This window comes from Bufo gargarizans, chromosome 5 (assembly GCF_014858855.1).
Source record: "Bufo gargarizans isolate SCDJY-AF-19 chromosome 5, ASM1485885v1, whole genome shotgun sequence".
Taxonomy (NCBI): Eukaryota; Metazoa; Chordata; class Amphibia; order Anura; family Bufonidae; genus Bufo; species Bufo gargarizans.
The window spans coordinates 78,194,484-78,217,180 of NC_058084.1; the positions used below are offsets into that span (position 1 = coordinate 78,194,484).

General features: G+C 44.9%; 1 protein-coding gene across 5 annotated transcripts in view; it reads left to right on the forward strand.

The window, feature by feature from the left end:
- The window catches only part of OSGIN2 (oxidative stress induced growth inhibitor family member 2), a 64,177-nt gene extending 42,947 nt beyond the window's left edge, over positions 1-21,230 (forward strand). For 4 of the 5 annotated variants that reach the window (XM_044293771.1, XM_044293770.1, XM_044293769.1 and 1 more), the window contains 5 exons: positions 10,302-10,434; positions 11,927-12,063; positions 14,679-14,870; positions 16,892-16,983; positions 19,478-21,230. In XM_044293771.1, coding sequence (XP_044149706.1) covers positions 10,368-10,434; positions 11,927-12,063; positions 14,679-14,870; positions 16,892-16,983; positions 19,478-20,516 — 1,527 coding nt within the window. In that variant the 5' untranslated portion in view covers positions 10,302-10,367 and the 3' untranslated portion in view covers positions 20,517-21,230. Of the gene's footprint in view, positions 1-6,886; positions 7,298-10,301; positions 10,435-11,926; positions 12,064-14,678; positions 14,871-16,891; positions 16,984-19,477 lie in introns of those variants that run through there. The other variant, XM_044293772.1, reaches the window with a different exon arrangement.
- The last annotated feature ends 1,467 nt before the right edge of the window (positions 21,231-22,697 follow it).

Consider the following 22,697-nt stretch of genomic DNA (forward strand, 5'->3'; position numbering starts at 1 on the left):
GGCTGGTGGACACAGACAGCTTCAAACAGCTCATGTCGCTTGCTGTCCCACAGTATGTTGTTCCCAGCCGGCACTACTTCTCCAAGAGAGCCGTGCCTTCCCTGCACAACCAAGTATCCGATAAAATCAAGTGTGCACTGCGCAACGCCATCTGTAGCAAGGTCCACCTAACCACAGATACGTGGACCAGTAAGCACGGCCAGGGACGCTATATCTCCCTAACTGCACACTGGGTAAATGTAGTGGCAGCTGGGCCCCAGGCGGAGAGCTGTTTGGCGCACGTCCTTCCGCCGCCAAGGATCGCAGGGCAACATTCTTTGCCTCCTGTTGCCACCTCCTCCTTCTCGGCTTCCTCCTCCTCTTCTTCCACCTGCTCATCCAGTCAGCCACACACCTTCACCACCAACTTCAGCACAGCCCGGGGTAAACGTCAGCAGGCCATTCTGAAACTCATATGTTTGGGGGACAGGCCCCACACCGCACAGGAGTTGTGGCGGGGTATAGAACAACAGACCGACGAGTGGTTGCTGCCGGTGAGCCTCAAGCCCGGCCTGGTGGTGTGTGATAATGGGCGAAATCTCGTTGCAGCTCTGGGACTAGCCAATTTGACGCACATCCCTTGCTTGGCGCATGTGCTGAATTTGGTGGTGCAGAAGTTCATTCACAACTACCCCGACATGTCAGAGCTGCTGCATAAAGTGCGGGCCGTCTGTTCGCGCTTCCGGCGTTCACATCCTGCTGCTGCTCGCCTGTCTGCGCTACAGCGTAACTTCGGCCTTCCCGCTCACCGCCTCATATGCGACGTGCCCACCAGGTGGAACTCCACCTTGCACATGCTGGACAGACTGTGCGAGCAGCAGCAGGCCATAGTGGAGTTTCAGCTGCAGCACGCACGGGTCAGTCGCACTACAGAACAGCACCACTTCACCACCAATGACTGGGCCTCCATGCGAGACCTGTGTGCCCTGTTGCGCTGTTTCGAGTACTCCACCAACATGGCCAGTGGCGATGACACCGTTATCAGCGTTACAATACCACTTCTATGTCTCCTTGAGAAAACACTTAGGGCGATGATGGAAGAGGAGGTGGCCCAGGAGGAGGAGGAGGAGGAGGAGGAGGAAGAGGGGTCATTTTTAGCACTTTCAGGCCAGTCTCTTCGAAGTGACTCAGAGGGAGGTTTTTGGCAACAGCAGAGGCCAGGTACAAATGTGGCCAGCCAGGGCCCACTACTGGAGGACGAGGAGGACGAGGATGAGGAGGAGGTGGAGGAGGATGAGGATGAAGCATGGTCACAGCGGGGTGGCACCCAACGCAGCTCGGGTCCATCACTGGTGCGTGGCTGGGGGGAAAGGCAGGACGATGACGATACGCCTCCCACAGAGGACAGCTTGTCCTTATCCCTGGGCAGCCTGGCACACATGAGCGACTACATGCTGCAGTGCCTGCGCAACGACAGCAGAGTTGCCCACATTTTAACCTGTGCGGACTACTGGGTTGCCACCCTGCTGGATCCACGCTACAAAGACAATGTGCCCACCTTACTTCCTGCACTGGAGCGTGATAGGAAGATGCGCGAGTACAAGCGCACGTTGGTAGACACGCTACTGAGAGCATTCCCAAATGTCACAGGGGAACAAGTGGAAGCCCAAGGCCAAGGCAGAGGAGGAGCAAGAGGTCGCCAAGGCAGCTGTGTCACGGCCAGCTCCTCTGAGGGCAGGGTTAGCATGGCAGAGATGTGGAAAACTTTTGTCAACACGCCACAGCTAACTGCACCACCACCTGATACGCAACGTGTTAGCAGGAGGCAACATTTCACTAACATGGTGGAACAGTACGTGTGCACACCCCTCCACGTACTGACTGATGGTTCGGCCCCATTCAACTTCTGGGTCTCTAAATTGTCCACGTGGCCAGAGCTAGCCTTTTATGCCTTGGAGGTGCTGGCCTGCCCGGCAGCCAGCGTTTTGTCTGAACGTGTATTCAGCACGGCAGGGGGCGTCATTACAGACAAACGCAGCCGCCTGTCTACAGCCAATGTGGACAAGCTGACGTTCATAAAAATGAACCAGGCATGGATCCCACAGGACCTGTCCGTCCCTTGTCCAGATTAGACATTAACTACCTCCCCATAACCATATATTATTGGACTCCAGGGCACTTCCTCATTCAATCCTATTTTTATTTTCATTTTACCATTATATTGCGAGGCTACCCAAAGTTGAATGAACCTCTCCTCTGCCTGTGTGCTAGGCCTAAATATATGCCAATGGACTGTTGCAGTGGTGGGTGACGTGAAGCCTCATTCTCTGCTATGACATGCAGACTGATTCTCTGCTGACATGAAGCCAGATCCTCTGTTACGGGAGCTCTCTCCTCTGCCTGGGTGCTGGGCCTAAATTTATGACAATTGACTGTTGCAGTGGTGGGTGACGTGAAGCCTGATTCTCTGCTATGATATGAAGACTGATTCTCTGCTGACATGAAGCCAGATTGTCTGTTACGGGACCTTTCTCCTCTGCCTGGGTTCTGGGCCTAAATTTATGAAAATTGACTCTTACAGTGGTGGGTGACGTGAAGCCTGATTCTCTGCTATGATATGAAGACTGATTCTCTGCTGACATGAAGCCAGATTCTCTGTTACGGGACCTCTCTCCTCTGCCTGGGTGCTGGGCCTAAATTTATGACAATGGACTGTTGCAGTGGTGGCTGACGTGAAGCCTGATTCTCTGCTATGACATGCAGACTGATTCTCTGCTGTACATGAAGCCAGATTGTCTGTTACGGGACCTCTCTGCTCTGCCTGGGTGCTAGGCCTAAATATATGACAATGGACTGTTGCAGTGGTGGCTGACGTGAAGCCTGATTCTCTGCTATGACATGCAGACTGATTCTCTGCTGTCATGAAGCCAGATTGTCTGTTACGGGACCTCTCTGCTCTGCCTGTGTGCTAGGCCTAAATATATGCCAATGGACTGTTGCAGTGGTGGCTGACGTGAAGCCTCATTCTCTGCTATGACATGCAGACTGATTCTCTGCTGACATGAAGCCAGATTGTCTGTTACGGGACCTCTCTGCTCTGCCTGTGTGCTAGGCCTAAATATATGCCAATGGACTGTTGCAGTGGTGGGTGACGTGAAGCCTCATTCTCTGCTATGACATGCAGACTGATTCTCTGCTGACATGAAGCCAGATTGTCTGTTACGGGACCTCTCTGCTCTGCCTGTGTGCTAGGCCTAAATATATGCCAATGGACTGTTGCAGTGGTGGGTGACGTGAAGCCTCATTCTCTGCTATGACATGCAGACTGATTCTCTGCTGACATGAAGCCAGATTGTCTGTTACGGGACCTCTCTGCTCTGCCTGTGTGCTAGGCCTAAATATATGCCAATGGACTGTTGCAGTGGTGGGTGACGTGAAGCCTCATTCTCTGCTATGACATGCAGACTGATTCTCTGCTGACATGAAGCCAGATTGTCTGTTACGGGACCTCTCTGCTCTGCCTGTGTGCTAGGCCTAAATATATGCCAATGGACTGTTGCAGTGGTGGGTGACGTGAAGCCTCATTCTCTGCTATGACATGCAGACTGATTCTCTGCTGACATGAAGCCAGATCCTCTGTTACGGGAGCTCTCTCCTCTGCCTGGGTGCTGGGCCTAAATTTATGACAATTGACTGTTGCAGTGGTGGGTGACGTGAAGCCTGATTCTCTGCTATGATATGAAGACTGATTCTCTGCTGACATGAAGCCAGATTGTCTGTTACGGGACCTTTCTCCTCTGCCTGGGTTCTGGGCCTAAATTTATGAAAATTGACTCTTACAGTGGTGGGTGACGTGAAGCCTGATTCTCTGCTATGATATGAAGACTGATTCTCTGCTGACATGAAGCCAGATTCTCTGTTACGGGACCTCTCTCCTCTGCCTGGGTGCTGGGTAGTGTTGAGCGCGAATATTCGAAAAGCAAATTTTTTTCGCGAATATCGCAACTTCGCGATTTCGCGAATATTTCGAATATAGTGCTATATATTCGTAAAAACGAATATTCGTTTTTTGTTCCCCCCCCCCCCCACAAAATTACAGTACACATATAATTGATTGTTTCCCAAAGGTCCAACAGCTCAGATCTTACTCACATTGCCTAGAAAGTGATTGAGGCGCGAATCTTCGTAAGGCGATTTTATTAGCGCACATGCGAATATCGGCACGTCCCAGAACAGAGGCAAAGGGCTTTGCATTCATACATTAGTGAATTGAGTTGCGAATCTTCGTAAGGCGATTTTATTAGCGCACATGCGAATATCTACACTTGTCCCAGAACAGAGGCAAAGGGCTTTGCATTCATACATTAGTGATTGAATTGAGCTGCGAATCTTCGTAAGGCGATTTTATTAACGCAAATGCAAATATCTACACTTGTCCCCAGAACAGAGAGGCAAAGGCCTGTGCATTCATATAGTATAGCACCATATTCGCGAATACGTAGAACTTCGTAAAAGTCGATTTACGAATATTCGTATTTTTTATTTTACTTTCCACCTTACAGATTACATTGATCTGTACTCTGTCAACTACTGTCATCACCCCCCACTGTATCTCGATTGATTCCCAAAAGTCTCACATTCCCTAGAAAGTGATTGAGGTGCGAATCTTCGTAAGGCGATTTTATTAGCGCACATGCGAATATCTACACTTGTCCCAGAACAGAGGCAAAGGGCATTGCATTCATACATTAGTGATTGAATTGAGTTGCGAATCTTCGTAAGGCGATTTCATTAGCGCACATGTGAATTTTGCATAGCATATGTATTATGCGATAATTCGAATTATCGCATATGCGAAATAATAACGAATTTGAATAATCGCGAATATTTTACGAATATTCTTTCGAATATTCACAAAATTTCGCGAATTCGAATATGGGACATGCCGCTCAACACTAGTGCTGGGCCTAAATTTATGACAATGGACTGTTGCAGTGGTGGGTGACGTGAAGCCTGATTCTCTGCTATGACATGCAGACTGATTCTCTGCTGACATGAAGCCAGATTGTCTGTTACGGGACCTCTCTCCTCTGCCTGGGTGCTGGGCCTAAATATATGCCAATGGACTGTTGCAGTGGTGGCTGACGTGAAGCCTCATTCTCTGCTATGACATGCAGACTAATTCTCTGCTGACATGAAGACAGATTCTCTGTTACGGGACCTCTCTCCTCTGCCTGGGTGCCGGGGCCTAAATATCTGAGAATGGACTGTTCCAGTGGTGGCTGACGTGAAGCCTCATTCTCTGCTATGACATGCAGACTAATTCTCTGCTGACATGAAGACAGATTCTCTGTTACGGGACCTCCCTCCTCTGCCTGGGTGCTGGGCCTAAATATATGCCAATGGACTGTTGCAGTGGTGGCTGACGTGAAGCCTCATTCTCTGCTATGACATGCAGACTGATTCTCTGCTGACATGAAGCCAGATTCTCTGTTACGGGACCTCTCTCCTCTGCCTGTGTGTGTGCTGGGCCTAAATATATGCCAATGGACTGTTGCAGTGGTGGCTGACGTGAAGCCTCATTCTCTGCTATGACATGCAGACTGATTCTCTGCTGACATGAAGCCAGATTCTCTGTTACGGGACCTCTCTCCTCTGCCTGTGTGTGTGCTGGGCCTAAATATATGCCAATGGACTGTTGCAGTGGTGGCTGACGTGAAGCCTCATTCTCTGCTATGACATGCAGACTAATTCTCTGCTGACATGAAGACAGATTCTCTGTTACGGGACCTCCCTCCTCTGCCTGGGTGCTGGGCCTAAATATATGCCAATGGACTGTTGCAGTGGTGGCTGACGTGAAGCCTCATTCTCTGCTATGACATGCAGACTAATTCTCTGCTGACATGAAGACAGATTCTCTGTTACGGGACCTCTCTCCTCTGCCTGGGTGCCGGGGCCTAAATATCTGAGAATGGACTGTTCCAGTGGTGGGTGACGGGAAGCCAGATTCTCTGCTATGGAACCTCTCTCCAATTGATTTTGGTTAATTTTTATTTATTTAATTTTTATTTTAATTCATTTCCCTATCCACATTTGTTTGCAGGGGATTTACCTACATGTTGCTGCCTTTTGCAGCCCTCTAGCTCTTTCCTGGGCTGTTTTACAGCCTTTTTAGTGCCGAAAAGTTCGGGTCCCCATTGACTTCAATGGGGTTCGGGTTCGGGACGAAGTTCGGATCGGGTTCGGATCCCGAACCCGAACATTTCCGGGATGTTCGGCCGAACTTCTCGAACCCGAACATCCAGGTGTTCGCTCAACTCTAATTGGGAGGAGTGTGCATTGGTTGCTTATGAATAAGGATGTATGGACCCAGGCCCAGTGTCTCTCTGATGGCTTCTTACTTTTGGATTTGGTTCCTAGTCGTGACCACATTTATTAAGGCTTCTTCAAAACCACTCCAAACATAGTAACACTTGAGACAGAATGTGTTCCCTTCCTCTGCCCTGTGAAGAGGGAGAAATATAGAAATGCAGTCCTTACTGAAGTGGTCTGGCCTCCTGATTTATTTTTATCCTTCATCTGCACTTGCCGTCTATTGAGAAAAAAAAAAATCTCTGGAGCGCCACCAGATTCCCGGCTCTGCTGAGACTAAAAAACCTCATTAATTTATTTTCTTTCTCACAAAGTGAATGTCTTCAAGGACAATGTTGTCTGCCTCCTGATAACATTTTTCCAAACACCCATGACAGCACGTAGAGAGAGAGAGGATCTGCCCCCACAGACAGGAAACCTGCAGAATAAAAGGGCGGACACTCTCCTCCCAATTCAGTGTGGTTTCCTGTCTCTGGGAAGCCTGCGGTTTTCTCTTTTAGGTCCTTCCCTCTGGTGGTGCTCCCAGGGTAATCATGTGACACATACCTGCTGTCCACTAATAAGTGAAGCGGCATCAGTAGTGAGCGTGTAGGGACAAGCAGAGGCACAGTAGAACCCCGGAGGCGGCGATTGTGTGCTGGAGCTTGTAGTGCCTGGCGGCATCGCTGATGTGCTAGAGGCATGGACTACCCCCCCCCCCCCCAGGGGAAGAGGAGAAGAGGAGGAGCTCCTGGCAAAGAGAAGGCCAAAGGAAGCCCGAGGAGTCACTTGATCGGCGCGCTACGTCAGACGTGACATCATCAAGGGAGCGCTTAGGAGTAGAGCGCGCTATAAGCTACAGACTGGCGTCCTAAAGCAGTTCTCTGGTGGCCAGCAGTGAAAGCATGGAGGAGGACAAACTTGCTGAGGAGTCAGCAGTCCCTCCAGCCTTGGTACCTCTGAGGGGGTGAGTGTTCTGGTCATTATATTATGCTTCCTTATGCTGATACACTTGTACTAATGTATTTTCAGACTAAACCTAGGAAAGTGGTGTCTAAGAAGAAGTATCAGGAATGTGCTCTGTTTTATCGCAGTACTCTATCTCAAGGATGCATATTACATTCCAATCAAAAATTCCTAAGAGTTGCGGTCAAGATAAGAGGTCAGTTACGGCATTTTCAGTTTCAGGCTCTCCCGTTTGGTCTGACAATGGCCCCAAGAGTTTTTACAAAAATAATCGCAGAGATGGAGGCTCGTATAAGGGAGAGGAATTTTCTTTTCGGACCATACCTGGATGATTTTCTAATTATAGGGGAAACGGAATATGCCTGCAAAATAGCAGTAGCTGTGGTGACAGAAATCCTGAGCAGGTTAGGATGGATTTTAAACCTGGAAAAATCAAAACCACATCCCACCAGGAGACAGTCTTTTCTGGGATTGATATTAGCTGCTTCTTGCCAGAGCTGTTTTTTGCCAGAGGAAAAAGTAATTCTCATCCAGAGAAAAACCGGAGACCTGATCAGAAATCCAGTGATTTCAATAAGAAAAGGAATGTCTATCCTAGGATCCTTCACATCTTGTATTCCAGCAGTACGATGGGCACAACTCCACTCAAGGGCCCTCCAGTGGGAAATCCTGTCTCGCTGGGAGATCCCTAGATGCAAAAATAATGTGCGTCAATATCGGCGCTGCATATTAAGGGTGTGGAAAACAGACAGGCGGACTTTCTCAGTCGTCGCCCTCTCTTTCGGGAAGAATGGATGCTGGACCAATCCATTTTCAAGAAGATAACGGACTTATGGGGACAGCCAGACATAGATCTGTTTGCTACCTGCCAAAACAAGAAAATTCTAATAGGTTTCTCCCTCCTCTCCTTCAGGATCTTCCTTTGAGGGAAAAGGTGCTTCTTTCTTTCTACTCTTCCACACTGAAAATTCCGCTGGTAATTCTCTTGTGGTGCTGTCATGGGTGAAGGGAAAAATGATGATTACTTATCGGTAATTTGATTTTCCATAGCCCATCACAGCACCCTTCTATTCCCTCCCTGCTGGGTTTGTTCTGGTTGTCTTATACTCACACGGGTGTAGTGAAAAAAACTAAAAACGAAACGGAAATTATTTTGACTATCTAACATTGTTAGTGGCCTTCCTCCGATGCTTGGCTATCGCACTGAATTGGGAGGAGAGTGTCCGCCCTTTTATTCTGCAGGTTTCCTGTCTGTGGGGGCGGATCCTCTCTTGTGGTGCTGTCATGGGCTCTGGAAAATAAAATTACTGGTAAGTAATCATCATTATCTCTCAAAATGGACTTGGAAATATTCCTTGTGGCTCAACCTTTTAGGATACATAATTAAAGGGGTTATAAAATTAGAAAACCATGGCTGCATTTTTCCAGTCGTGTGTGTGTGTGTGTGTTTTAAATATTGCAGTAATTTAATTCAGGTGAATGGAAATGAGCTACCTATGGACAAGAGTGGCACTTTTTCTGGAACAAAGTGTGTGTATGTAGATAGTACGTTACACCTAAGCATTTGGCCCTCGTCTATCCCACTGTATCGCCTATATGTTGGCGTAGCTGTCACTTTGGGATTGTCCCTTTTTATATCCTCATTCTGTTTTTATTTTTGTAATGTGTAAGGGCAGTGATGCTGACCATTTTTGTAAAATACTTTAATTACTGAAATTGTACATTTCTATTAGAAAATAGCTCTAAAGTGGCCCATTTTGAGCCTTGGCAACACTCCATGTCTTCTGTTTACTTAACAGTCAGTGCTAGAAAGTCTCCAGTTGTGTAAACAGGAGACATGGGCCACTTAAAACAATTTTTGTAATAGAAATGTATGATTTCAATAATTATAAAAAAGTATTACAAAAATGGCCAGCATCACTGCCCCTATACATTACACAAATAAAAATAGAATGGCAGTTACACTTTAAATGAACTGGTAATTTACGTAAATAAAAATTTGCAAGTTCAAGAAGATTGCCTCAATTCAAGGATCCTCTACAACTTTCTCTGTTAGGTGGGATCGGGTGGATTTATTCACAATGTTATGTCCACAGGATATGAGAATTTTGATTTCTCTGCCTCTGTTCTACAGGTCGACTGTTTGTTTTGTTTTTTTTGTTTGAATTTTGGTTGCTGTTTTTGGCTGTAAATTGCTTATCTTAAAATCGGCTTTGTGATTAAATATTTGTCATCTTTTATGATGCTAAATAAAAAGTTTTGGAGAGGAAAAAAGTTTCTGAAAGAATACTAGTAGTATGAGGTTTTTTTGAGCGAATAAAAAAAGCTGAAGCAAATAGCTGGTTACAACTCTTGAAACATTGTTTTACATGGTGTTCTTCCACATCCATATGGGTGGACCATGTCTATTGAACCGATCACCATGAAACTGTAGTGCAATTGGCAGGTAGTATGTTATAGAGCAGGAGGAGCGGAGCAGATTGAGGTGTGTGTCTATATAATATACATACAGACACACAGCTGTCAGTCACTGATGGCACCACCCACTGGACTCCTAACCTAGCAATAACTTTTAAATGAAAAAATTAAACAAAACTATATATCAATCTGCTCAGCTCGTCCTGCTCTATAACCTACTACCTGCAGATCGCACTGCATTTCATGGTGACTGTTTCTTTTACTACAGTGTGTGTACATGTCTGCAGCTTGATTTGCTATGGCTGCTTCAGATGTATATATTTTTTTTTTGTTTGTTTTTTACTCCCTTTCTATCCCCTAATTTCCAGTATATTATGGACACAAGGTATGGCACTCTGCTCCTTATACCAGGCCTGCTCCACCTTGTGATGCCTGTGTATTTGTAGCTGGGGAGGAAGAAGTAGAATTCTGTAGTCATCTGGAAAGCATTTGACTCTCATGTGCTAGCAACGTGGAAAGCCTGAGGGTTGGGGGATATAACTGGTTTATATGAAAAATACTGATTTGGGATTTTCTCCTTTTTCCAGTAGTGACCCTGACAGCAGATCACTTACTAGTCCAGCACTGCCGCAATAATATTGCACCCCGTAGTGATGCCTTTAGCTGAAGAAAACCCTCTCTCAAGAGACCCTCCGCTGATCCTTCCGGTGGTTGTCATAGGTAGGTGAATTTATTTATCGACTATATGTACTAAAGTTGTTACCTGCAACCTGTGGCTCTCCGGTGGAAACTACCGGACTCGGCATGGCCTGAAAGTCACAGGTACCTGGGGTCCCCTTAAACGTTGTTGACTCTATGGCGCTTGGCTCCACTACAAGTAAACATTGGAAATACTTTATGCCTGTGGTTTTTCCTCCAGGAGCAGGGACTTTAATCTGATTTACAGAATAGCTCATCAGTCTAAGGCCGGCTTCAGACCTCTGTAATGAACCTGAGAATTAACAGCCCTGTTACTGTTGGAAGTCTGGGGCCCTTGTGGTTCTCTTGTAGAAAAGGAGTGGAAGAGTGGTCTTTAGTATGGCTTGTGTGCCTGTCTTATGGACGTCACAAGCTCTCTTTTTATATCATTACACATGCAGAAGAGCAGATATCTGAGTGAAGCCCAAGAGGTACAGACCTCAGAGCCCTATAGATCCCTTGCTGGGGGAGAGGAACCTCTTCTGACATGCTGAATTATTTTTACAGGGGTTGTCCCACCTTGAAATTTTATGGCATATCCATAGGTTATACCATATATGTCCAATAGGTACAGATCCCACCTCTAGGACCTGTTTCTCAAGAATGAGACCCCACATACATGGGGGAGAGAAAATCTGAGGTGGATTCCACAGAAAAATCCGAGGCTGACCCTCTGATTTCTGCTGTACATTTACAGTTTGTCAGGGCGTGGATCAGACCACATATTGGCACCGTTCAGTAAGCCTGATCCACACGTGGCTCCCGATTTTGTGGTTTCCATGTGCTCCAAGAAGAGGATTTCAAATCTGCATAGAAGAAAAACGTATGAGGGTATGAAGAGAAACACACATAGTTATAAGAAACAATGGGCCATGAATATGGTGTGGTTTCTACGTGGATATTGGCTGAGAATATGCAGAATGATCCACGGGAAGTGTAGGCCCTGTGAACGTACCCGTAGGGTAGGTTCACACAGAGTTTCTTGGAGGAGCTTTGGAGGCAGATTTTTTTCCTGCAGGTTTTTCAGCCAAAGGAAGAAGTAGAAGTCCTACCTTTCAAATCTTTTTTTTTTTTTTTTTTTTTTTTTTTTTCCTCCTTATATCGGCTGTGTGAATTAGTCCTTAGCCTTGAACTCTTAGATTTGCTTGTGTGAAATCCTCTAGTATAAATGTTAGTTCATGAACTGCAAAAATGATGCGGATGCTTCATCCGTGTGATCAGTTGTCACTTTTGAGTTGTGCCTCTGCCATCTGCTTTACACACTTGGTGCCATTTTATTATCTGCCTAAGCTAGGCATAACCATCCGTTGGCCATTTTGACATACCTTATCACTACATTGTGCCCCCCACTAGTCATGGCAGGGTCTGCCTGGAACTTGTCAGCAGCTGCAGTTAAGCTGGAACAGATGGTGCAATGTAAACTGGAAAATCTATATGGCCGGTAATAGTGTAACATACACATTTTCCATTCCAGGCAATGGACCATCTGGAATCTGCTTGTCATACATGTTGTCTGGATACAGACCTTATCTGTCCCCTGAAGCTCTACATCCGAATCCCATTCTCCACAGCAAGTTAGAAGAAGCAAGGCACCTTTCTATTCCTGAGCAGGTAGATCCACTTATAACCATTATCAGACGTCTACATCTTTTAGACTTGAAGAACCTTTTTACTGGGGTTACTTGGTATTGGGTATATTCCAAAGAAACCTGCCACGCTACAGGGATTTATTTTTTATTTTTAAGCTAGCCATGCACCTCCATTAGCTGTTGGCCATTCGCTCTCCCCCGTAGAAATGCATGAATATGCCCTCAATGGGGAGAAGGGAGAGACCCCTCTGGCAGCGGCTTATTTGCTGTGAGCACAAAAGGATCCGGCACGTAAAAGTCAACATAGCCAATCCTTTTCTCCCTCATCTTCTCTCAACATCATCATCGTCTGTCAGGTTTTTTTTTTTGGGACACTGGAATACACATCAGATAGTCAGCCAGTCCTGCTGAATTTGGTGGCTCCGGCTAACTTTAACACCTTAACAGTTTTGCTTTGGCTTGGGAGAAAAAAAGGACTTGTGCCTCATTCACACATCAGTGATTCTGAGCCAAAACCAGGCGTAAAGCCTACACATAGATCAGGTATAAGGGAAAGATCTGCTCGTGTTCTGTGTTTAGAGACGCACCTGGTTTGGGCTCAAAATCAGTGACTGAACACTGATGTGTGAATGAGGCTTTAATAGTTCAGCCCGAGCAGTGCTTGGGAGAGGTTAAGCCAGCCCTTCCCTGCTGCCTATCTCTGGATCAGCAGCAGCTAGAAATATGGGTCTGGTTTTGTTTGAAAGCTGACAGCATTATCCCCTCTACTTCTGGAGATATAGCTGTTAGAAATCAGGTCAGGAGTGATGGCAGCTGAAACTAAAAGCAGGCTTCAGCTGCTTTCTCCTCCGACTCTATTTATAACTGCTGTATCTCCCAATGTAGTGGAGACAACACTGCGATTCTAGCACTTTATACTTTAGACCCCTTTCACACGGGCGAGTATTCCGCGCGGATGCGATGCGGGAGTTGAGCGCATTGCACCCGCACTGAATCCCGACCCATTCATTTCTATGGGGCTGTTCACATGAGCGGTGGTTTTCACGCATCACTTATGCGCAGCATGCTCTATTTTGTGCGTAACGCAGGCCCCATAGAAATGAATGGGGTTGCGTGAAAATCGCAAGCAGGTGCGGTGCTAGGAGACGATCGGGATGGAGACCCGATCATTATTTTCCCTTATAACATGGTTATAAGGGGGAAAATAATTGCATTCTGAATACAGAATGCATAGTAAAATGGCGCTGGAGGGGTTAAAAAAAATAAAATGATTTAACTCACCTTAGTCCACTTGACCGCAAAGCCAGCATCTCCTTCTGTCTTCATCTTAGCTGTGTGGAGGAACAGGACCTGTGGTGACGTCACTCCTGTCATCACATGATCCATCACCAGATGCTGGCTTTGCGATCAAGTGGACTAAGGTGAGTTAAATTATTTTATATTTTTTTTAACCCCTCCAGCGCTATTTTACTATGCATTCTGTATTCAGAATGCTATTTTCCCTTAGAACCATGTTATAGGGGAAAATAATACAATCTACAGAACACCGATCCCAAGCCCGAACTTCTGTGAAGAAGTTCGGGTTTGGGTACCAAACATGCGCGATTTTTCTCACGCGAGTGCAAAACGCATTACAATGTTTTACACTCGCGCGGAAAAATCACGCGTGCTCCCGCACATTTTCCCGCAACGTGTGAAAGAGGCCTTAGATTGTCAGCTATCAAACCCAAAATATATTTGTATTTTATATTACTTTATAACAGTCTTCCCTTTCAACTGGCTGTGATCTCAGTCAGACTGAAGGGGAGGGGGCAGTGGGAGAGCAGACAGCCTGTAGTATAGGAAAGAAAAAATATTTAATTTGACAACATCATAACTTTATTCTGTGGGTCACTATCATTGTAGTTATACCACACATTGAACACCGTAAAAATAGATCCCACAAAATAATAAAATTGCTGTTTTTGTTTTATCTTTCACCCTAAAAATAAAAGGAGCTAATACAGTTCCTTACAAAACAACTCTTCCTGCAAAATTCAAGGTTTCATACAGCTAAATTTAAGAAAACTAAATAAGGTTATTTCCGCTGGAACATGAGGGGGGGGGGGGAATGTTACTGGTCTTTAAAGCTAAAATTAGTTGTCATCTAAGGGGTTAAAAATGCACTTGAGTTGTGCAATAGCTATATTTACTTCAGACATCAAAATCTACAATAAAAAAAGTGACGTTTTTCAGGAGGGCTTTTCCAAATTTAAAGGGAACCTGTCATCAGCTTTATGCTGACCTCACTGAGGGCAGCATCAAATAGTGACAGAAATGCTGATCTCAGCGGTGTGTCTCTCATTAGCTAATAGTAAGTGGTTGCTGAGAACCAACATCATAATCATTACAGCCCAGGCCTGGAAAAGAGTCAAATCTACCTGAGAAGAGTCATGAACGGAGGGGCAACCTGCATGCTTAACCGCTGCTTCATGAACTCTTGAAACTCTAGCACCTCATTCAGCAATCGGACGCCCACTGTTCAGGACATGTTATGGTAGGACACCTTTTGTAACTTGAAATAATGCTACGTGTACCTGGAGTCTTCAGTCCTTCTGTGTCTGCTGCCTCTTACTTTGGTGTGCTGTTACCTTGCAGGATTTGGAATACTTGTCGGAAGGATTGGAGGGTCGCTCATCTAACCCTGTCGCTGTATTGTTTGACACGCTCCTACATCCGAATGCTGATTTTGGGTATGACTACCCATCTGTTCTGCAGTGGAAGTTGGAGCAAGAACACTATATTCCTCATATAGTACTAGGGAAGGGGCCCCCAGGTGGAGCCTGGCATGTAAGTAAAAGTTTTAGTTTTTTTTTTTTTTTTATGTATTGTACATGGATAAGATTGGATTGGAGCTTACTAACGTAAGATCACTGAGAAAAATAAATGTCCCATAACTTGTAATACATCTATAAAACAGCCCAGAAGCTTCCAAATTCACACTAGTAGTGATAATTGTCACCTCAAACTCCATAAGCCATACAGTGAAAAACGTATAGCATGACCGGCCACCAGATGGTTTACTGACTCACATGAGGTCACTAGAAGTGGTGTCAGGGTCATGGATGCTGAAGTATAACCTGTCCCTGTACACAACACCCTACAGTGACTTACAGAACGCCTGCCCTGACGAGGACCACCCTGTGTGCCTTGCCCTGATAGAGCCATGTCCCGTACACTGTCCCACACACGTTTTAAGTGGCAGGTAGGCCAGGAGGTATGTGCTTGTTGGAACAAAGGGTACATGAAGTCTGTTGCCAGTCGGGTGTCCAGCCATGGCCACGTGCACCCTGAGTCATTTTGATACTGATACTCAATTCTGTTTGTGTTATTCTTGGGTAGAAGAGTACAGTCGTCCCTTAGGTTACAACAGCTGTCTATCCTTGGCCATCATAACTTGAAACCACATTCAACATACAATCCCAAAGACACTACTGGTGTAGTGTCACCTGTGATTAGCTAAAAGGTCCAGTCAATCAGCTGCGGCATTTTACTGGTAAAGCAGCTGTATTACAGTACAGTTCGGTACTACATGTCCTGTACTACGCCTTACCTGTGGCGGGAAGACCAGCTCTATTTGGACACTAGGTGAGGTCGGCTGAATGTTATTTTCTGGTAGGCTGTATTCACTGTACAGGACCCCGAAGAAGCTCCTGACATTGCCATCATGTTTCCGGCAGCTGTTTTTTCAGTTTGTGTAAGGAGTCAATACTGGATTTACTTAGTTTTGAGTTGACATTTTGGGTCTTCAGAACCGGTTACTAGTTTTCCATGAGTTATGGCCTCAAGTTACAATGGTTTCAGGACAACCATTGTTAATGTAACTTGAGGGACCCGGTTGTGTAATAATTCTAGAAAGGACTGGATACTGTTAAAAATTCTCAACCTGATACATGTCTTTTTATGTATTCGGATCTGAGCTAACCGCATACAGGTTTACACTGACCTCCATAATAGGACAGTAGGCAATGAGCTCCACCTAGTGGTGACTGCAGGAGGCCAGCATGTTATCTTTCAAAGGGACTTTAAAGCCGATGGCATGTGTTTAGGGCTTTTGACTTCTTCTCCCCTGCCCATCAGCTGCTTGAAGGGGGCTGCAGCAGTTCTATGAGCGCTGCACCCCTTCATTGTTTGCTAGGCACAGATCCATACTTTTTAATAGTGGCTGTGTCTAGTATTACAGCGTGGTCCCATTTATTTAATGGGGATGAAGCTGTAATGCACTGCAATAAGTGGCAAAAGTATGGTGCTGTGCCTAGTAAACTATGACTGGTTTACGACTCTCAAAGCTATACAAAGCCTGTTAAAGGGAACCTGTCACCTGGATTTTGGGTATAGAGCTGAGGACATGGGTTGCTAGATGGCCGCTAGCACATCCGCAATATCCAGTCCCCATAGCTCTGTGTGCTTATATTGTGTAAAAAAACAAAAAAAAACAAAAACACTTTGATACATCTCGTGTTGTGTTTTTTTTGTTTTTTATTTTTTTAGCTCACACAGAGCTATGGGGACTGGGTATTGCGGATGTGCTAGCGGCCATCTAGCAACCCATGTCCTCAGTTCTATACACAAAATCCCGGTGACAGGTTCCCTTTAATTTCACTGGTGCAGAGTTCAGATGCTATCATTTATATACTTTTATTCAAAAGTCATCTGTAGTGATATCTACTGTCTGGTGGATAACTATACGAAAATGTCCAGAAAGAACAGGTACACTGCAGGGTGAAGTCATTGGTCAGGACTGACACCTGCAGTACGCCCCAGTTAACCCCTCTATTTCTATATTATTCATGTGTACGTCACTCTTTTAGGATATGGAAGGCTCCATTCTGACTCTCAGCCTTGGGGACTGGATGGAGTTACCTGGGCTAAAGTTTAAAGACTGGGCCATGGGTAAGAGAAGGTGAGTGCCTGCTCTATGCCAAATCCCTTTGAGTTATATATAAGCTTATACTAGACTTGCAGATCATCCAGGCATGCTCAACCTGCGGCCCTCCAGCTGTTGCAAAACTACAACTCCCAGCATACCTGAACAGCCTACAGCAGGGCATCGTGGGAGTTGTAGTCTTACAACAGCTGGAGGGCCGCAGGTTGAGCATGCCCGATCCAGGCGATTGTGGGGAGGGAATGGTTCCTTCCCGGCAATTGCTTGCTTGTCAGTGGAGGAGACCACTGCTATTACATGCAGCGATCGATCTCCTCCACTGTATAGGGGGACGAGCTATCGCTAATGCCATTGCTCGTCCCCATACAAAATCATTATTTGCTGGCAGTAGATCGTGATAAGACGGCACAATCTGCTGCCAGCAAATGCTTGCTTGTTCATCCGGGTAGTCGGCAGTATTACACTGCCAGATTATCGCTAACGAGCTTTCATGTAAACGCTTGTTAGTGATCTGCATGATTATCCACGTGTCTAATAAGCTTTGGTTTTATCTAGCTGATTTTATTTTATTTTTTTCTTTGGTAGATTTTTTTTTTTTTTTTTTTATCTCTCAAATGTGTTGTGGTCACAATACTTTACCCCTTTGAATACTGCACTGACCCAGATTTACTAATGTGTCTACAACACAAATCTGTCAAAAAAAAATTGGTGCAAATTGATGTTATTTTGGCTCAAATAGGGTTTTAATTTTTGACTCTGAGGGTGGGGCTTAAGCTTAGCGCTGAAACAATTACTCTTTTGAATCGAGTAATTTGACACACAAAAAAATTTTTGATGCAAATTTTTTGCAGCGAGGATTCGTTTGTGTCACGTGACGACAGAGCGGGAGTGGAGTGATTGCTATTACTCACCGCTCCATGGTCACCCACCGGCCCGCACTGCACTGCACTGTATATTGACACATCGTCTGGTCATAGTGCACGTAAGCGCACACTATGACCCGACGTTGTGTGACGACAGGACGATGCGTGCAGCGCGCAGGGAAGATGTGGAGTTGCGCCCCTACAGGAAAGGTAAGTACTGGCGCTGGGGACATGGCTAGGAGGGGAGATGGTGGCACTGGGGGGACTGCTGATGAGTTTTTATAAAGAAAAACATTCTTTTAATTTAGATTTTTGTTAGAGTACTCGATTAATCATTGAACTAATCGATAAAATACTCGATTACAAAAATAGTCGATAGCTACAGCCCTACTTAAGATCCACTTTTTTTTTTTTTTTTCCAAAAAATTTAGCCACAACTCTGTTTAAATTTTGTCTCAAATTAAGTCGCCCAACAGTTGGTATAGAGTCGGACAAAACTGTCCAGCCATTTTCAGGATTCCTCATCTAGCCTGAGCCACTGTGATACAGGTCTGGACAACCTGTCTAAATTGACACCATCTATTCTAAAGGATTAGCATGTCTGGGCCAGTGTAAGTATTTTTTCTTTTTAATTGTGGAATTCCCAATAGTGATTCTTAGAAAGCTTTGTCAGACCACAATTGCTTTCAAATGTTTTACTGTTATTACTCCTTAGGGCCTCCTCTGTATAATAGATACATTAATGGGATTGTCTTACTGTGAAACGATCATTTATTACATAGATCATAAAAAATGAAGCATATTTGCCTTTTTACATGCTGTTTAAAAAAAAAAAAAAAAGTCCAGTGAAGATCTGACATTAATCATTATGGTGCCGCCTGGTGTCCAAAGGGTATAGCTGTGTGCACATCCATCTTCTGAACGGAGTGCTACTGGTTATGCATGCAGTCGCTCTCCTCACATGTAGGTCTCTGCATAGTAATCCTCTATGCACTGCAGAACAGTCAATAGCTAGGAACAGAGCCTCAGCAATGGCATGTTAGCTTCCAGAAGGGGAAGTATACGGATTCTGTCCTGACCCGGCCCTAGCAGCACAAATCAACAGCAATTCATAAGGAAAACGTGTTTTTTTTATGCTTGTAACACTAAAAATTACTTGATGGTATTTCTAGAATTTGGGTAGACCTTATGGGTTAACCCTTTGTATCACCAATGATATTAAATTCCCACAGTAAGGGTCCATTCACATGTCCGTAGTTCTGGGTCCACATCCATTCTGCAATTTTGTGGATTAATTTCAATGAGGCTGAAAAACATGTGGACAGCTCACCGTCCGCATCCGCAGTTCCCTTCCGTGGCACCGCAAAAGAGAGAGAGCATTTCCTATTCTTGTCCGCAATTGCAGACAAGAATAGGCATTTCTGTTATAGGGCCGGCCATGTGCGGTCTGCAAAATGTGGAACACACTCACAGCCGCTATGTGTTTTGCTGATCCGCAATTCACTTATGGATTTGTGAATGGACCCTAAGAGTAGGTTTCCACATGTGTTCATGTTTCATGATTTTTTATTTTTTTTTTCCCCTATATACCCCAACTTTTTGTAATGTATTTATTTTAAAAATTTTATTAAATTTTTTTCTCCATGTAGAAATATAAAGAGTGACCGGGCGACACCAGCAGAAGTGGCCTCCTATTACAAACATTATGTGAAACTTATGGGTATTCAAAGAAATTTTATTGACAACACCTACATCACTTCTGTGGTAAGACCTTACCGGGAATCAAACGATTCTGTGAGCCATGATTCAGAAGATGTTCCATGTGAAGAAACGCACATTGATAAAGAAAATGAGGTTCTCAAGAAGAACTGGGAAATTCATGGCTATCGGAGGGCGGCAGATGGTGCCCATCAGCCTTTCTTCCTATTTGCGGAGAATCTTGTTCTTGCCACAGGAACATTTGATGCCCCTGCTCGGCTGGAAGTCCATGGAGAAAACCTTTCTTATGTTTCGCATTCAATTGCCGAATTTGAAGAAGCTGTAGGGAAAGGAATGCTGAGTGACGTGGTAGATCCAGTCTTAATTGTGGGAGCTGGGCTGACGGCAGCTGACGCTGTCCTATGTGCACACAACAATAATATTCCAGTTATTCATGCTTTCCGTAGAAGACTCAATGATCCAAATCTTATTTTTAAACAATTGCCCAAAAAACTGTATCCAGAATACCACAAAGTGTACCATATGATGTGCACTCAAGTCTCTGCTGCTGCTTCCAACTTGTATCCCTCTTATACAAGTTACCCTGAGCACTTTGTACTTTCTTTGAAGCCAGACATGAAGTGTGTCCTTCAGAGTACTAGTGGACCAAAGAAGGTTGTAAAGGTATCAATGGCTTTAGTCTTGATCGGGTCTCATCCAAACCTATTTTTCTTAAAAGAACAAGGTCGGGGTTTAGGGAGCCACCACAATCAGCCAATCACTTGTAAAGGCAACCCTGTGGAAATTGATCCATACACATATGAATCTTGTAAAGAACCAAATCTCTTTGCCCTGGGACCTCTAGTTGGCGACAACTTTATTAGGTTTCTGAAAGGTGGCGCACTTGCCATAACTCGAAGTCTAGAACTGAGGCAGAAGAAGACAAGACATCGAATTGTAGAAAGTGGCAGTGAGGATGGGGTGTCTTAAAGTTCTACCTTTTTTTTATATCTTCTGGTGCCCTTACAGCTCCCTAATCCCCTTCCATGATCTGCAAACTTGCAGATGATTCCATCAGTATGTGTTTTTGCACAGTGCAATGTATTTCATAATCTATGGTAGGACTGAAATAAAGTGCTGCTTTTGTAGAAGATCCAGTCTACCTACTGTAGAGGACTAACCAGATTTTACGGTGTCCTATGTTTCTTTAGCTCTTGTGCAGCTGTTTATTAACATACTGTTTTTTTTTTTGTTTTTTTCAGCCTCTAATTTCATTCCTCAGTATGTTGTAAATCCTATCTGTCAGAGTTCAGTGTTATTGGGCTGTAGATAAATGGCAATGTGGAAGTTGAAGCTTCCCACACGTTGTGTGAAAGTTTTGTGGCATTCAAGAATGCTATCTGTTGTATATTTAAGGAAATGTGAACAAACCCGTTAAACTTTTAGTTTATTAACCTAACTGATGTAGAAGTACAATCTATCCGTTTGGAGGATGTAAGGGTATTGAAGTGCTTTTATTAAAATGTCCCTTCTAAGCCTTTTATAATGTTACTGAAGTACTGGTAACTGTCCAGATCTGCCTCTTCATTGAATGCGAGTCTTGTCAAAGGGTTTCTGTCATCAGAAAAATCGTTATGTATCTGGCTGACATTAGCGATGTGCTGATGTCAGCAGTACATAACAGTATGCTTTATAACTCCCTGGCTGCCGCCGCTCCCTCAAAATAAAGACTTTTACAATCCGCTAATGAGCCTCTAGGTGCTGCAGCGTCTTCTCACCCTTTGGTACGCCCATGTACTGTTGATTGACGGCCGAGTTCTCCTCAGTGTCCCGTAAATCCCGTGCCTGCGCCGTCCTGTTTAGTATTCGGCGCAGTGAGGAAGCTGGCAGCAGGAGCGCGTCCTTCACTCACTGTGCCGAATACTAAAATGGACGGCGCGGGATTTATGGGACACTGAGGAGAACTCGGATGTCAATCAACTGTACATGGGCGTGCCAAAGGGTGTGTAGACTGAGCCTCTAGGTGCTGAAGCAACGCCCTAATAGCACCTAGAGGGTCAATAGCATATTTCAAGAGAACGGCGGCAGGCAGGGAGTTATAAATCATACTGTTATGTACTGCTGACATTAGTACATTGCTAATGTCCGCCAGCTACATAACAATTTTTCTCGTGCCAGAAACACTTTAAATTTTATGCATTGCCTAAAGGCAGGTTTACACGGCCTGATGGAGCAGCGGTCTCAGTCAGTGGAGGTGAAGAGCTTCATTTACATGCAGCAGTCCCCTCCACTCTGAGGATGAGCGATGGCTACTTCTGTCGCTCATCCCATACAGATTAATTGTTTCTGGGCAGCAGATGACACACCACGATCTGGAGTCGGCAAAGAATGATTTAGGTATCCGCGTGAAAAAGATTTTGTTTGTTTCATCCAATGCGGCACCTTTATTTGGGCAGATTTATTGGAAACGAGCGTTCATGCAAATGTTTGCCCTCCAATAATCTGCCTGACCATCGGGCACTGTAAATCCACCTTAAGGCTGTCCAAGCAAACTTTATATACACTTCCCATATGAAGACCATATGAGCTAGAATGAGGAACAGAAAGTTGTGACTTTCACATTCCTTAAAGGTGAAGGATGGGTTCTATTTAGTCATTTACTGAGGCACTGTCCATAAACAAATAGCCACGTCTGTGTGCAAGTAGAAGAGGACCCCTTTAAAAATTTACATTCTTCTGTGTTGAATGTGTAAAGAATGTATAGAAAATGGGGTTGTTTACAATGATGGAAGACCAAATCCCCTTTAAATTAACATGGGGCAGTGGGGATGTGAAGCTGCTTATGATGGAACTGGAGCCTATGCTTTAGACCCATTCAAGGGTTGACCACACTGTCTAATGTTCATGAGTGAAGTCCACTGATCTTCTATTGGGGACCAAAAAAGGAAGAGTGACCCAAGATTAGGCAGTTGTTACACTGCAGTGGTGTAACTTGGAGCTCCTCTATCGCTGTGCCACATCCACACTGGAGAAAATTAAAATCATAAATTGTATTTTTTTTTATGCTGAAACATGGGACATAAAGGCTGAGTGTCCGGCTCTGTCATGCTGTACCACAAAATCTTTTGGTAGGTATAAACTTGGGCTGAAGAACATTACCCACATTGACGT